Source organism: Lemur catta, chromosome 4, assembly GCF_020740605.2.
Source record: "Lemur catta isolate mLemCat1 chromosome 4, mLemCat1.pri, whole genome shotgun sequence".
Lineage (NCBI taxonomy): Eukaryota > Metazoa > Chordata > Mammalia > Primates > Lemuridae > Lemur > Lemur catta.
The window spans coordinates 42,307,871-42,321,803 of NC_059131.1; the positions used below are offsets into that span (position 1 = coordinate 42,307,871).

Below are 13,933 nucleotides of genomic sequence, written 5' to 3' on the forward strand. Positions count from 1 at the left end.
CTGAATCATTGTGGTTTTTGTTTCTTTTTATAACCATCTCCCAGAATTCATTTCTTTATCCTTAGGATACGTTTCAGCACCTGCATCAAGGTCTGTCCTATCTTCCTGCAACTATCACTTTCAGATTCCAGTGTGCCTGTTGATAAACCACACAACATGATTTCCCAGTTCCTTTTCTCTCTACACTCTATGTCCATTCCCTATCCAATGCATACAGGCTTCTTTCTTTGTGGCATGCCTCCTTTACTATCATTACACCACATCACCATACCTATGCCTTAACCTCAACTCCTCCCCAGTTTTGTTCAGCCAAACAGATTATTCCTAGCAACTCTAGAGTTCCCACTCAGCCTGGAACTACAATTAGACTCTTAAACGTCACTCTTAGTTTTGAATTTAATACTACTAGACTGTTGTCTGATGATGGCTCACCCTTTGGGGAAAAGGGGAATTTTTTTATAGAACTCCTAGCTAGGGGACTTTCCAAGATCTCATTCAATGCCATAAACTGAAATAAAGGAATTATGTTTATTTGTGACATCAGGAAACTGAGGCTCTTATTGATTAAATAACTTAACCAAAGTCACACAAGCAATGATAGGGATACCAGGAATTCAAATTCAAGTTTGACTCTCACACTATGTTATCTTCCTTACCTACCATCAGTTTTCTCTATTGCTGCTCCAAGATGATAAAGCTCCAAGAGAAAAACAAAAGTCACACAGCCCCACTGCAGACTTTGCCATCCATTTTCAATTAATCTCTACTACCCATCTATTCTTTTACTGAAACCTTGCTGATTTCCTGGCAAATTTCCCCATGATGACTGTTGTAAGTATATTCCTTTTTCTCTACTTAAGCCAATTGCAAACAGCCATCATTTACTTCCAACAAATAACCTCTCCTCCAACTTGCCAAAGAAACAAAACCACCTGGGATTAACTCCTCCCTTTTTATGCATTTTTTCTTTGCTCCCAACCTATATTCCTTACTTAAACATTTTCAATTTCTTTCTTTCTACTGGCTTTTTTCTCCTTGTTTGTCAAAGATATACAATTTTCTTCCATCTAGGAAAAATAAAACCATATTCCCTCTTGCCACTTTTTGAAGTGTTTTTTGTATGTCTATTGACACTATAGTACCTGGTAGATAGTGAGTATTTAATAAATATTTGTTCCATGCACAAATTAGCACTTAATTATATGCTAACTCATATTTTTTCACTTACAAATAATGCAGTTTTTAATACACCAGATATAGTTTTTCTCACATCTTCTTTGTATCTCTTGATCTCTTATCTAGTAAAGTACAGTGCACAAAGAGGTGCTCAAAAACACTCAACTAAGCAATTGACAAAATGGAGAACAGAAGAAAACTACAGAAGACAGATACTACATTTGAACTCAGTAGGTGATGAAATGGAGATATCAAGAGCTTCCAGATGCCAATGAAAAGAACACAAAAGAGGGAGGGAAGGAAAGAAGGGAAGGAGGGAGGAAACAAACCCACTGTAAGTGTCCAGAGGTTATTTTCCATTAAGGATTATTTAGACATTGTGACTGTTTTCTAATGGTGTTAGCTTCTTGAGCTCAAGGCTTTCCGTACATTTTTAGAATAATCTGACAGGAAATGTTATTAAAGCAGAACTCTAATTTCATAAGCCTTCCCTGATCCTTCCAACTAGAAGTTACAAGTAAATCTTCTTTCTTTAAATTCCTATAGTATTTAAAGATATATCATTTTTGGTACTTATCACTTTAAAAATTTTACTACAGTTAATTATTTTATTAAAATAACTTCCCTATTAGCCTATAATGATCTTCGGTTCTTTTTTGAAACACTGTGTCAGTTTGTTGCTCCCAAGTATTCTAACATAAAATCTTCCAAACAGCAGGTGTTTCTTAATATATATTAAGGAATGAACATAAAAAGATATATCAATGCTAAGAAAAAAAATCAGATGACCTACTAGATGACCTATTAATTCTACTTATAGAAATCATTAAGGAAAGGAATTAGAGATGTACTCAGCACAATCATGGATTTAGGCAAAGGTATTAAAATATAATGATTAGGAACACAAGCAGTGGAGTTAAGACAGATCTGTCAAGTTAACTTTTCTGAGCTCGAGTATCTTCATTTCTAAAATGGGGTTATTGTGTAGTTTAATAAGACAGTATGTGTTAAATGTACAGCACAAAGTCTGCCACAGAATAGACAGTGTTAATGAAGAGATCTTAAACTCATTAAAACCTGCTATTTGGCTTTCAGTAAAAGGAGAGGACTAAAGTCACTGTTCTATAGCACTAAGAATAAAAAAGTAAAGAGAAATATATTCAGACTGAAGTGAAAAATTATAACAAAAGATCAATCAAAATAGAAAAAAAGTTAAAGGGAAAATCTTGTTTCAATTCAACTGAATGATACAAAATCATTAGATTTATGTACTATCTTTACGTTTGTCTAATATCTAGTCATTATTTTTAATGACCTTTCCAATGCATCTACTGGTGCTGCAAATTGGGAAAAAAAACTTCCCCTGAGAATTGGATTTAAACCAGCTAACAACTTGTTTCCCAAATATCTGAGACAGGAGAATATGACCACTTTTTTATTCCTTGTTTAAAAAAAAAATTTTAACAAAACTGCTTAATCAGGCAGAATTAATGTAGAGGTTTTTTGAACAATCAATCTATATAGTGTTTCATATTCCTTTTAGTTTTGTCAGAGTCATGTAATGACAGATGTTTTGTTCACTCCATATTAATCACTTCATTTAAATGAGATCAAACATTTTATACATGCCCATCAGTCATATAAAACCAAAGTACAGATTTTTAGAAGTAATTCCTCAGAAACTAGAGGATACCTTATTGTAACACCTTATTAACTTCAAACACAGAGGAACGTTCTAGAAAATGAATAAAGCAGTAAAAAGACACTAAAACAAAAAGACAACACAGCATATGGTTCAAAATTAGACTGAAATGGAATGATCTAAGTATCTCAGGATAAGTTTTATACATAGTAGAGATATTTTTCAGTTTACTCTTTCCTGTCTTTGGTCTCACTGCCCCCACTTTTTAAAAACAAATTGTTGCTCTAAAAAGGTTTGTTTACTTACTTACTTACTTACTTATTTATTTATTTTTAAGAGACAGGCTCTTGCTTGGATACCTAGACTGGAGAGCAGTGGTGTGATCATAGCTCACTGCAGGCTCAAACTCCTAGGCTCAAGTGATCCTCCTGACTAGCTAGGACTATGGGTGCACGCCACTGAGATGAGCTAATTTTTTTTTTTTTTTTTTTTTTTTGGAGAGACGGGGTCTCATTATGTTGCTTAGGCTGGTCTCGAAATTCTGGCCTCCAGCAATCCTCCTGCCCTGGCCTCCCAGAGTGCTGGGATTACAGGTGTGAGCCACCACAGCCACCCTTATTTATTTCTTATATTTCCTTCTCTTTTAATGCCTGAAGAAAAATCGAAAATTCTCATCAGAACTGAACATCCTCATAGAGATGTGAAAGCTTTGTTCTGAAAAAAAAAAAAAAATCTTTAGGAATTTTCTCTATGTAGCCTTTTATTGGTCTCAAGAGTAATAATACAAATTCTCTATAAATGAATTCAAAACTCTCTTGCATGTAAATGGAACAAATGATAAAAGTTATACGTTCTCCTGAATGTCAGAGTACTTTGCTCTGCTATTAAGAAAATATTACTCACCACCACATGCACTAAAGTCTAGACTTCTCTAAAATTATAAACTGCTTTCAGAGAGTGCAGACAGAAAATGTGGTGCAATTTTACTCTCTTTAAAAAGCAAAGCTCTATCTTCAAGGAACTTATAATAATTCTTTTTAAAATCACACTTCATCATACTAACTACAAAAATTTGAGATCTTTTGTGAGACATTTTATTCAGAACACCTGTTATTCTCCTTTTATTAGTACTTATTTTTCCAACTTCAAAATGTGGCAATAAAACTAAGAAGTTAAACCTAAGCAAATTCTTATGCTTCAAGGCAATGATTTTTCCACTTACATCAACCATATTTTCAGTTTCACACTTCTGTATTGTTGCCAGAGATGTGAGGGTGACTTGAAAAACACACAGAAGCAAAATCAGAATAATACTAATTTAAAATGAAAGGAGAAAAGAAAATATAATTGCAATTCATTTACTAGCAATTTAGGGTTCTTATACATCCTTCTGGTTTAAGTGTGTTTCACAATAAAAAAGACATAGTACCTTATTATCTGTCCCTAAGAAACAGAGTGTTAATTCTGAAAAACTTCTAAGGCTACTATTTTCTTTCTTGGAAAGCAAATTTTCACAATATACTGAAAAGAAATTTACAAACCTCTGAATGTTCATCTCTCTCATCTATAAGTCTTTTTAGATGCAATGCCATATTTTTCAAGAGTGGTTCTATGTCCTCCTGAGACATATCAGTCACTTCCATCCACTGCAGATCAAACACATTTTCCTGATTATGGGTTACCTTTAGAAAAGCAACAACAAAAAAAATGGCTAATATTGAAAAATCTATTTCATTATAGCACAATATTAGCTAAAATATTATGTAACTCATACAATAAAAATATGAAAAGCCAATATGATATCAAAAGAATATTTGAAATTAATGATAAAACATTGTAACTAAAAATTATTAAATATAATCTTTAAATGAATTTAACATTCATTTTCTAGTCAACAACAACAAAAAAATTAATTCAAGGCATTCCTAAGGGAAAGTAATATTGATATATCTGACAACTTTTTTAACAAAATCCATTAACTTTTCTTTAGGTAAGACTTTTAATTTATTTTACTTGAATTCAAAAGCAAGAGGTTTTTAATCTTGTAGCGTATATGTTATTGCACTTTTATATTTGCAATAGCTAAGTCTTCATAGATTGTGAAGATCACACTGTTGTGAACCTTAGGAGAAAGGATTCTCATTATATTTACAAGAATGGAAAAGTTATATACGTGAATACTTATTGGTTATTTTCTATTTCTCACTGTGATTTTGATATGTTGCTTTAACTTTTACAACAAACAGCAAAAATTAACTTTCAAGGATGGTGGCAAATTCAGTAACTTGGAATACTTAGCATTTATTCAAAATGAAGTAAAACCACATAGCTAGCACAAACAAACATGTATAAAGGAAGACTACCAATAAAACTGTATCTTGTAAAGTACTAATATGCTTACTGTTGATGATTATGTTACAAGAAATCTGGGCTCTATCAATGTTAACTAAGCGAAAAGATGATCTGTGGAACACAAAGTCATCTAAATAAAGAATATTTTAAGTACTATAAATTTTCATTATTTAAAAATGTTCTCCTTTCCCTTTTCTTATCAACATGTAAAATTTAATATATTGTAATTCTAAAAAGTCTTTATGAGACTAAAAGCCTAAGGATAGATGCAGAAATAGCAGCCTTTAAAGTCAATCTTAACAAATAAATTTTATTAACTTCAATTATTTGACACTGCACAATAAGCCCTAGATTTAAGTTTTATATGATTGCTACAAATCATTAATGTGTTGATAATTCAATAAAAATTATACTATGTCCATTCATTCAAAAGAAAATCACTAGAATGACTAAGCCTATCATCTTCCCTCACTATCGCTTTAAATTACAAGCAGCGTTCCACTTTCAGCTATTTCCATTCACTAAACTATTCATTCTGTCTGTCTAACAAAGACATATATACTTCATTCCTCAAATAACACTTTCTGCCTACGTCCCTATAGATAAAGGCAACAGTACATTTGTAGTTAGCACTGTGCCATGTATAAGATGATTCATTTAAAGAACTATCTCTAAAGAGAAGATAATTTGTATAAAAGCAGGATGTATTTGTATTTCATCTTGATTTGTTCTTGCTTAACCTTATGACTTTAAGTATTTTCGGATATATATATATATAAACATACCACAGTTTCATAAACAGAACATAAAAATTGTATACAGGTCATTACCTCTTGAATATGTGCGGCAACTGCTGCTTTTGTATCAAAATCTAAACCTTGAATTCTTTCAATAAATTCTTCTTTTTTCTGACACTAAAATAAATGAATAAAATAAGCATTCATACTTTGTAGGGTACAGTCCTTAATACGTTACATATAACTAAACTTCATCATGCTTGCCTATGTTTTGAACAGTACAGTAAGGGTTTTGTTTTGCATTTAAATTGTCCAATATGCTTACCTAATAAACAGATAGCAATTTAGAAATATATATTTTAAAAAGCAAAGCAATGAAAATCTATACTATTTTTATGCTGGAAAGTTCTAAAGTGGGAAACCATTACACAACCCATCTGAGGTCAGTACAATATTATTATGCTAACTTTACAAACAGAGAAGTAAAGAATCAAGAACTTGTTTCAGGGAGGATAAGTTACTTGCCAAAAAACACAGTGTGAGTCAGTGGCAAAATTCGGAATACAGCCAAAATGCTCAGTCAGTCCCTGGCTATCACCAAACAACACAGCCTTTCTTCTTGGAAAAAAAATTTTTAAGCAATTTTTATTTCAAGCTTACAATTCATTCTCACATCTTCATCCCATCAATCTTAATAAAAGAAACCCACTTTTGTAGCCCAGTTCAACATTTATAGGGCAATACAATAAATACCTGACTTGTTCCTAACATAACAAAAATTTAGCAGGGGTAAAATTTAAGAAGGTATATACAAGTACACATGTAACCAAATAGAATAAAGGCAGCAATTCTTTATTGTGTAACTTTTTTTAAAGCTTTATATAAATTAAAATTATTAAAATGTGAACCTAATCTTTTTTCCTTCCAGTCGGTATCAACAGTTTAACATGCATCTTAATCTTGCCTCTATCTACATCTTGTATGTTGCAAATTCAAATGCTAGTATAACTGTATTCTTGTAGCTACTAAATGAGAAGTGCATACAAAATAGAAAGCACTGCCTTGTCTAACTTAGATCCATCTCCTGGGCCAATTACTGAAATACTAGTGAAGACAATATATTCACAAAAAGAAAAACTGGTTCTTTGATCATGAAACTTACAAGGCTCTGATTTATACTCTATATATTTATCTTATCAAATTGTAACACTCTATTTCTATTGCCACACAATTTAACTAATCACACTACCATCAGTGCAGAAAGTTCTATATCTTGTAAAAAACAAAATTATTATGATATGGCTAAAATTAAATTACCAAGAATGTACACTTCCTAGTTGTGATTACGAAGTCAGAGTTTTGGGTGGATGGGATAAAAATTAGTGGGTTTAAAAATAAAAATTTGTCTAGCAAATAGTATTTGACAGGCCTTGTGAGAACAATTAAAAATTACTTTTAATTTTACATTTGTAGCATACATAAAATAACTGACTTTTCAGGTATAGTAACCTCAATTTTTTAGTGCCTTTAAAATTGTTGACCTATACATAGTTTCTGAGTCAATCAGAATATAAAATGGCAGTTATTATAAAAGGTAATGACTGTGACTCACCAAAGAGTCCCCCAATTTAACTGCCATATCTTTCTCTGCTTTCAGTTTAAACTAAACAGATAATACTTCCCTATTCTAAGCCCTGGAGCTGTTTATTTATTTAAAACTGTATTTAGGAGCTCACTCATGAGCACAGTCTCAATATAAATCAATGAGAATTTTTCCTTTACCCTTAAATTACACAGAGTTTCTACTAATTCTCATCTTATTTTAAACTCTAAGAGTTTTAAGTATTCTGAAAATATTTTATAAATAGGCTTTCTTAAAGAATGAAAAATTAATTTCACAGGATCTTAGAGGATAGAAAAGAAAAAGACTGTCAAGAGGAAAAAGACAGAAAAAGATTCAAACTCTAAAGTTGAATAATCAGACCAAATGTTCTATATCAGTACTGGATAATACAGTAATCACTAGCTACATGTGGCTCCTGAGTACTTGAAATGTAGCTAGTGCAACCGAGAAATTGAAATTTTAATTTTATTTATTGTAATTAATTTTAATCCAAATAGCCACGGGTGGCCAGGGGGCTATTGTAACAATCTAGCTCCAGAGCGTAAGAAAGAGTTTAAGAGTTTAAGCTCTTAATACATTATTCCTCAAATTCCTCGTATTTTCACCTAGTACTTTCAGTGCTCTCTCATCTTGAAAAAAAAAGATAGGTTTATATGGAAAAACTATACTAAAAAGGAAAGGGTACCCAGAACAAGCTATTGAACAAAAAAATAATAAAACAAGAAACACCTTATAGCATTTTAATTAAGAATAAGAAAAGTAATCACATCATAGTTCTTAACAAATCATAGTTCTACCAAACACCAAAATAAGCCATACAAAAGAAATAAAAATAGAAAAATTAAAATTCCCTCTTTAAAAGATTATTATCCAAAAAAAACAGTTGGTGCAAACCGGATATGGAAAAACTCAAACTTTTGTGTATTGTTAATGAGAATGTAAAATGCTATAGCCACTATGGTAGACAGCATGGCAATTACTAAAAAAATTAAAAATACAATTACCATATATGGTCCAGCAATTCCACTTCTGAGTAGATGCCCAAAAGAATTGAAAGCAGGGACTCGAACAGATATTTGTAAACAAAATGTGGTGTATACCATGAACTATTACTCAGCCTTAATAAGGAAGGAAATTCTGACATGCTATAACATGGATGAATGTTGAAGACATGCTAAGTGAAATACACCAGTCAAAAGGAAAAATACTGTACAATTCCATTTATTAATATATGAGGTACCTAACGTAATCAAATTCACAGAGGCAGAAAGTAATACGGTGGTTGCCAAGGGCCAGTGGCAAAGCAGATGGGGATTTATTATTTAAAGGATACAGAGTTTTAGTTTTAAAAGACAAGAAAAGTTCTGGAGATGGAAGGCAATAACGGTTATACAACAATGTGAATGTAAAACGATGTGAATACCACTAAACTGTATACTTAAAAATGGTTACAATGGTAAAATTCATATTATATGTATTTTACAATTTAAAAATAAAATTTAACATCAAAACAATATCTGTATTAGCAAAAGAAATTCCCTATTTTTTTTTAATTTTTTTAAGAGATGAGGTTCTCACTATGTTGCCCAGGTTGGTCTTGAACTCTTGACCTCAAGTGCCCCTCCTGCCTCAGCCTCTAGAGTAGCTGGTACTGCAGGCACAAGTCACCATGCCCAGCCTCTCTTTAATTTAAGCCACATTTGCTATTTTTATACAGTCTCAGAAAAAGAAATGTCTCAGCTAGAAATTATTTTATTTCCTAAAAAAGTAATATGATAATTAAAGTTCTAAAACACTAATTTTTTTTTTTAATTTTTTATTTCAGCTCTTCATGGGGGTACAAAAGCTCAGGTTATATACATTGTCCATGTCCCGCCCAACCCCCTGAGTCAGAGCCTCAGGCGTGTCCATTCTCCAGACAGTGTGCCTGGCATTCACCATGTAGTCATACCTCCATCCCCTCCCCCCCCCACCTCCCCGAGTCAGCACCTTCAAGCATAATTTTTAAGATGCTTTACGGATCACTGATAGGTAAACAACAGACCATAGCCCTCAAACTGACCAAGTTCAAAACTGGTTTTCAGAGTCAAATACTAACATTAGAATGGCTTCTGAGTGTACAAATAAAGGTCAAAATTTTAATTCCAACCACACTTGACACTCAGTTACTGTAAACTCTACCCAACTGGCCAAAGTCCAAAATAAGTAATATTTCTGGATACTAAATAGCCAGCACTGATATAAAACGTAAGTTTTGCTGAAAAAGGGTGAATTTTACATGGTCTTAGAACAAAGAAATTTCCAAACAACAAACACTGCAAAAATTTTTCCTTCTGTTCAGAATGACTTTGCTTGGGAATCTCACATCTCAGGGCTATGATGAAGCACCATACATCTGTGAAAATAATAAAAAGAATCTAGAAGAACTTGACTGGGTTACCTAGCCAATAATAAAAATGCCCAAATCCTGGCTTTAGATGGTTTTCTTCATATTCAAAGTTATTTCTATTGCCTTTATTTATATATGATCAAGGATTAAAAAGTCTTAATTCTAATTTATTCTGTGAGGTAAAATCTTTGGATAGCGGTTAACTTTACGGTTAACTTTACTGTTTTTGAATGCTGCTTCCTCTTAAGAATTTCATAATTTTTTCTTCAAAAGAAGAAAAATTTTTTCCATTTCCTAATGCTTGCTTTTCTAAAATTTCTTTTTATGAATATATCTTTTGTAACCTGTGGCACCTTGAATTCCTGAACAGTAATATCATATCAGCAAGCTTTATCTTGCTATTTCTACCTACAGTTATAACAGATAAAATTGACCCAGATATGGGAAAACATATTTATGCCACTTTTATATTATTCTAAAATTTTAAACTGTTCAACTGCTAGATGAACACATATTCTGTAAGAGACGACATTCTAAAAAGTGTCCCAACAGTATCTGTTGGCTGAAGTTTTATGTTAATAATTGTTGTGATGAAATTAATAGCTCCTAGAATTGATGATACACCTTGGTTTCTTGTTCTGAAGCACATTTTGGCTCTTCAGTATCACTAAAGATTTCTTTTTTGTTTTTTCAATAAAGATTTCTAATTGTTTATATAGCCGCAGCTGAAGGCCAACAGGAAATTTTGATTTTAATTGTTATGCATATGATTTATTACCACTAGTGGCTCCAAAATGCACCCAAGATGAATTCTAAACCAGTCCTTCATAACCCACTCCATGTAAACTCTCCAGTCTAAAATCTCTTGCCATTCTTCCCCATGTTATTAATACATTCCAGCTATACTTGATGTCCCCTGAGTACATTGTTTTCCCAACATCTTTGCTCTCACTTCAAAATATTACCTCATCAGAGGCCTTCTCTAATACTACAAACAGACTTAAGAAAATATTAATACTTCTATTCACATCAATGTGTTTTGCATTATGGTTATTATCACCTTATACTGGTAGTGCTTGGGCTGCCTCTAAAATTTAAATTCCTTGAGCTTTGTATTTTTTTCCTAAAATCCGATCTAAAAAATATTGGTTCATTCTGTGTTTTAAAAGTATTGATGATCTTACTTTTTTTAATGCTTACAATATAACAGGTGCTATAGTGAAGGTGTATATAGTAATCTATAATACTATGTTTGGAGGATGTACAGGATCCAAATCCGGTCCTCCAAATCCAAATCCATCTATTAATATAACAGGTGCTATACTACTTTGGATCCTAGACATCCTCCAAATACAGTATAAATATTATAGATTATTCTTCACTGGCTCTAGCCACAGTTTCCTAAAGTCACTCTCTCACATTAACAATATATTTTGTTTATTGGCTCTTTGAACTATTCTCAAGTTAAAATAAATGATAAAGTTAATGAACTCAACCTTAACGCTTACCTCCACAATGCCCTGTTCTCTCCAAACATCTCAAAACCATCTTTATTTTCCAGCTTACTTTATAATGTCATATACATGCATATTTATGTAATTATCTTCTTACATAATTTTCCCATTCTGTACCTTCTCTTACACTTTAGTCTACCCAAACATTTTCCCTCCCTTTTCTAATAACCATTTGAAATATCTACCTTACAAACCTTTTCCAGATTATATGAATCTAAAGTACAGGTAAATATAACAAGCTAATATGTTTACAGGCAAAATTAAGAATATTTAACATGATAGAAAAATCTTGTTTTAATTACATGCCAAAATTACAAATATTAATATAAACTATTTTAGAAGGTAGGTTCCTTACAAGGCCAGGACTATTTATACATCATTTTGCTTTATGCAGCATTTAGTTCTGTGCATCAAGAAGAAGGAATATATATATCTGATTATAGTTGATTTCTGAGCAGTGCTTCATTAAATAGTTTTAGGAAAAATCTTGCGGTGGCTCATGTCTATAATCCCATGGCTTTGTGAGGCAGGAGGATCGCTTGAGGCCAGGAGTTCAAGACCAGCCTGGGCAACATAGTGAGACCCCATCTCTACAAAACATTTAAAAATTAGCCATGTGTGATGAGATGAGCCTGTAGTCCTAGCTACTTGGGAGGCGAAGGCTAAGGCTGAGGTGGGAGGACCACTTGAGCCTAGGAGTTCAAGGCTGCAGTGAACTGTGCTTGAGACACTAAACTCTAGCCTGGGTGACAGAGGGAAACCCTATCTCTTAAAAAAAAAAACGTCCATTTCATAGCTCTGCTTTATTTCACTAGTAAAGTAAAATGTTGTAAGTTGTTTTTAACACATGAACATCAACAGTCATCCAAGTATAAAATATTCTTGCTAAATTTCTTTAGGAAACATCCATCGGCAGAACTAGAAGAGTAGCAGTTGGTTAACCTATTAAAGCTTTAGTTAGAAAAAAGAACATTATTTCATGACATCCATTTTCCAGCATCTGGGAATACTATCATGTGAGCTATAGAAAATAGGTGGGGAGGCTGGGTGCGGTGGCTCACGCCTGTAATCCTAGCACTCTGGGAAGCCAAGGCAGGAGGACTGCTTGAGCTCAGGAGTTTGAGACCAGCCTGAGCAAGAGCGAGACCCCATCTCTATCAAATATAGAAAAATTAGCTGGACATCGTGGTGCAGGCCTATAGTTCCAGCTACTCAGGAGGCTGGGGCAAGAGGATTCCTCCAGCCCAGGAGTTTGAGCTTGCAGTGAGCTACAATGACACCACTGCACTCTACCCAGGGCGACAGATCAAGACTCTGTCTCAAAAAAAAATTTAAAAAAAGAAAAAAGAAAAAAAGAAAATAGGTGGGGATAAGTGGCTCAGATTTTTTAGTCATTTTTATTCCTCTTACAGATAATATTAACTAACGATGGGTTAGTATCTTGAGGCTTTTCCTCTAAACTGCTCATTAAAAAAAGGTCCTTGGTTCTGCTCCATTCCCGCTGTCAATTTTAGTAACCAGCAATAACAACTAAGAAATAACCAGCAGTAACAACCAAATTTATACTGTCACTATGTTATCTAAATATACGTAACACTCACCAACAAAGAGTATTTTTAAACGCAAATACAGTACATAAAGTCTGTAAATAACTAAGGATCTAACTCAGGATGTGATGACCAAAGTAGAACAGCAATGATTATAAACACCATATTTAACTTAATATTTAATCAACTGTGAAGTAAACACCTGCACATTATACAGTATGAAACATTAATAACATACTTTAAGAATATAGCTCCCGGCCGGGCGTGGTGGCTCACGCCTGTAATCCTAGCACTCTGGGAGGCTGAGACGGGTGGATTGCTTGAGGTTAGGAGTTTGAGCCCACCCTGAGGAAGAGCGAGACCCCGTCTCTACTAAAAACAGAAAGAAATTATCTGGCCAACTAAAATTATATATAGAAAAAAATTAGCCGGGCATGGTGGCGCATGCCTGTAGTCCCAGCTACTCGGGAGGCTGAGGCAGGAGGATCGCTTGAGGGCCCAGGAGTTTGAGGTTGCTGTGAGCTAGGCTGACACCACGGCACTCACTCTAACCCGGGCAACAAAGCGAGACTCTGTCTCAAAAAAAAAAAAAAATATATAGCTCCCAAGCAGTCTGTTCTAAAAGCCAATGCTCTCTTGGATATATAATTTCTGATATATGTATGTAAAAAATTACCAGTGGTCACATTATTTATTTGTTTACAAATAACCTTTCACAAAGAAGAAAGACAATTTAAAGCAGCATTGTAATGACTCATTGGAACAATGGCTGATTAAATGAGAAATCAACATAGTATTATAGGTTTTGAAGTCAAACCATAGTTGAAGTTATCTCAACTGATTGCTCAGTCAGTTACAGATGGAAATCCTTGCCCTATTCTTTCCCCCCTTCTCACTACTGCACTTGACTAGTCTTAAAAAATAAAAATAAAAAGATAAAAAAACCAGAGGT

General features: G+C 33.3%; 1 protein-coding gene across 10 annotated transcripts in view; it reads right to left on the reverse strand.

Moving 5' to 3' along the window:
* Window positions 1–13,933, reverse strand: part of CCDC88A (coiled-coil domain containing 88A) — a 120,600-nt gene that overhangs the window by 68,552 nt on the left and 38,115 nt on the right. For 8 of the 10 annotated variants that reach the window (XM_045549639.1, XM_045549641.1, XM_045549640.1 and 5 more), the window contains exons 6-7: window positions 6,001–6,084; window positions 4,360–4,500 (exon numbers count right to left, since the gene is read on the reverse strand). In XM_045549639.1, coding sequence (XP_045405595.1) covers window positions 4,360–4,500; window positions 6,001–6,084 — 225 coding nt within the window. Of the gene's footprint in view, window positions 1–4,040; window positions 4,110–4,359; window positions 4,501–6,000; window positions 6,085–13,933 lie in introns of those variants that run through there. The other 2 variants (XM_045549634.1, XM_045549642.1) reach the window with 2 other exon arrangements.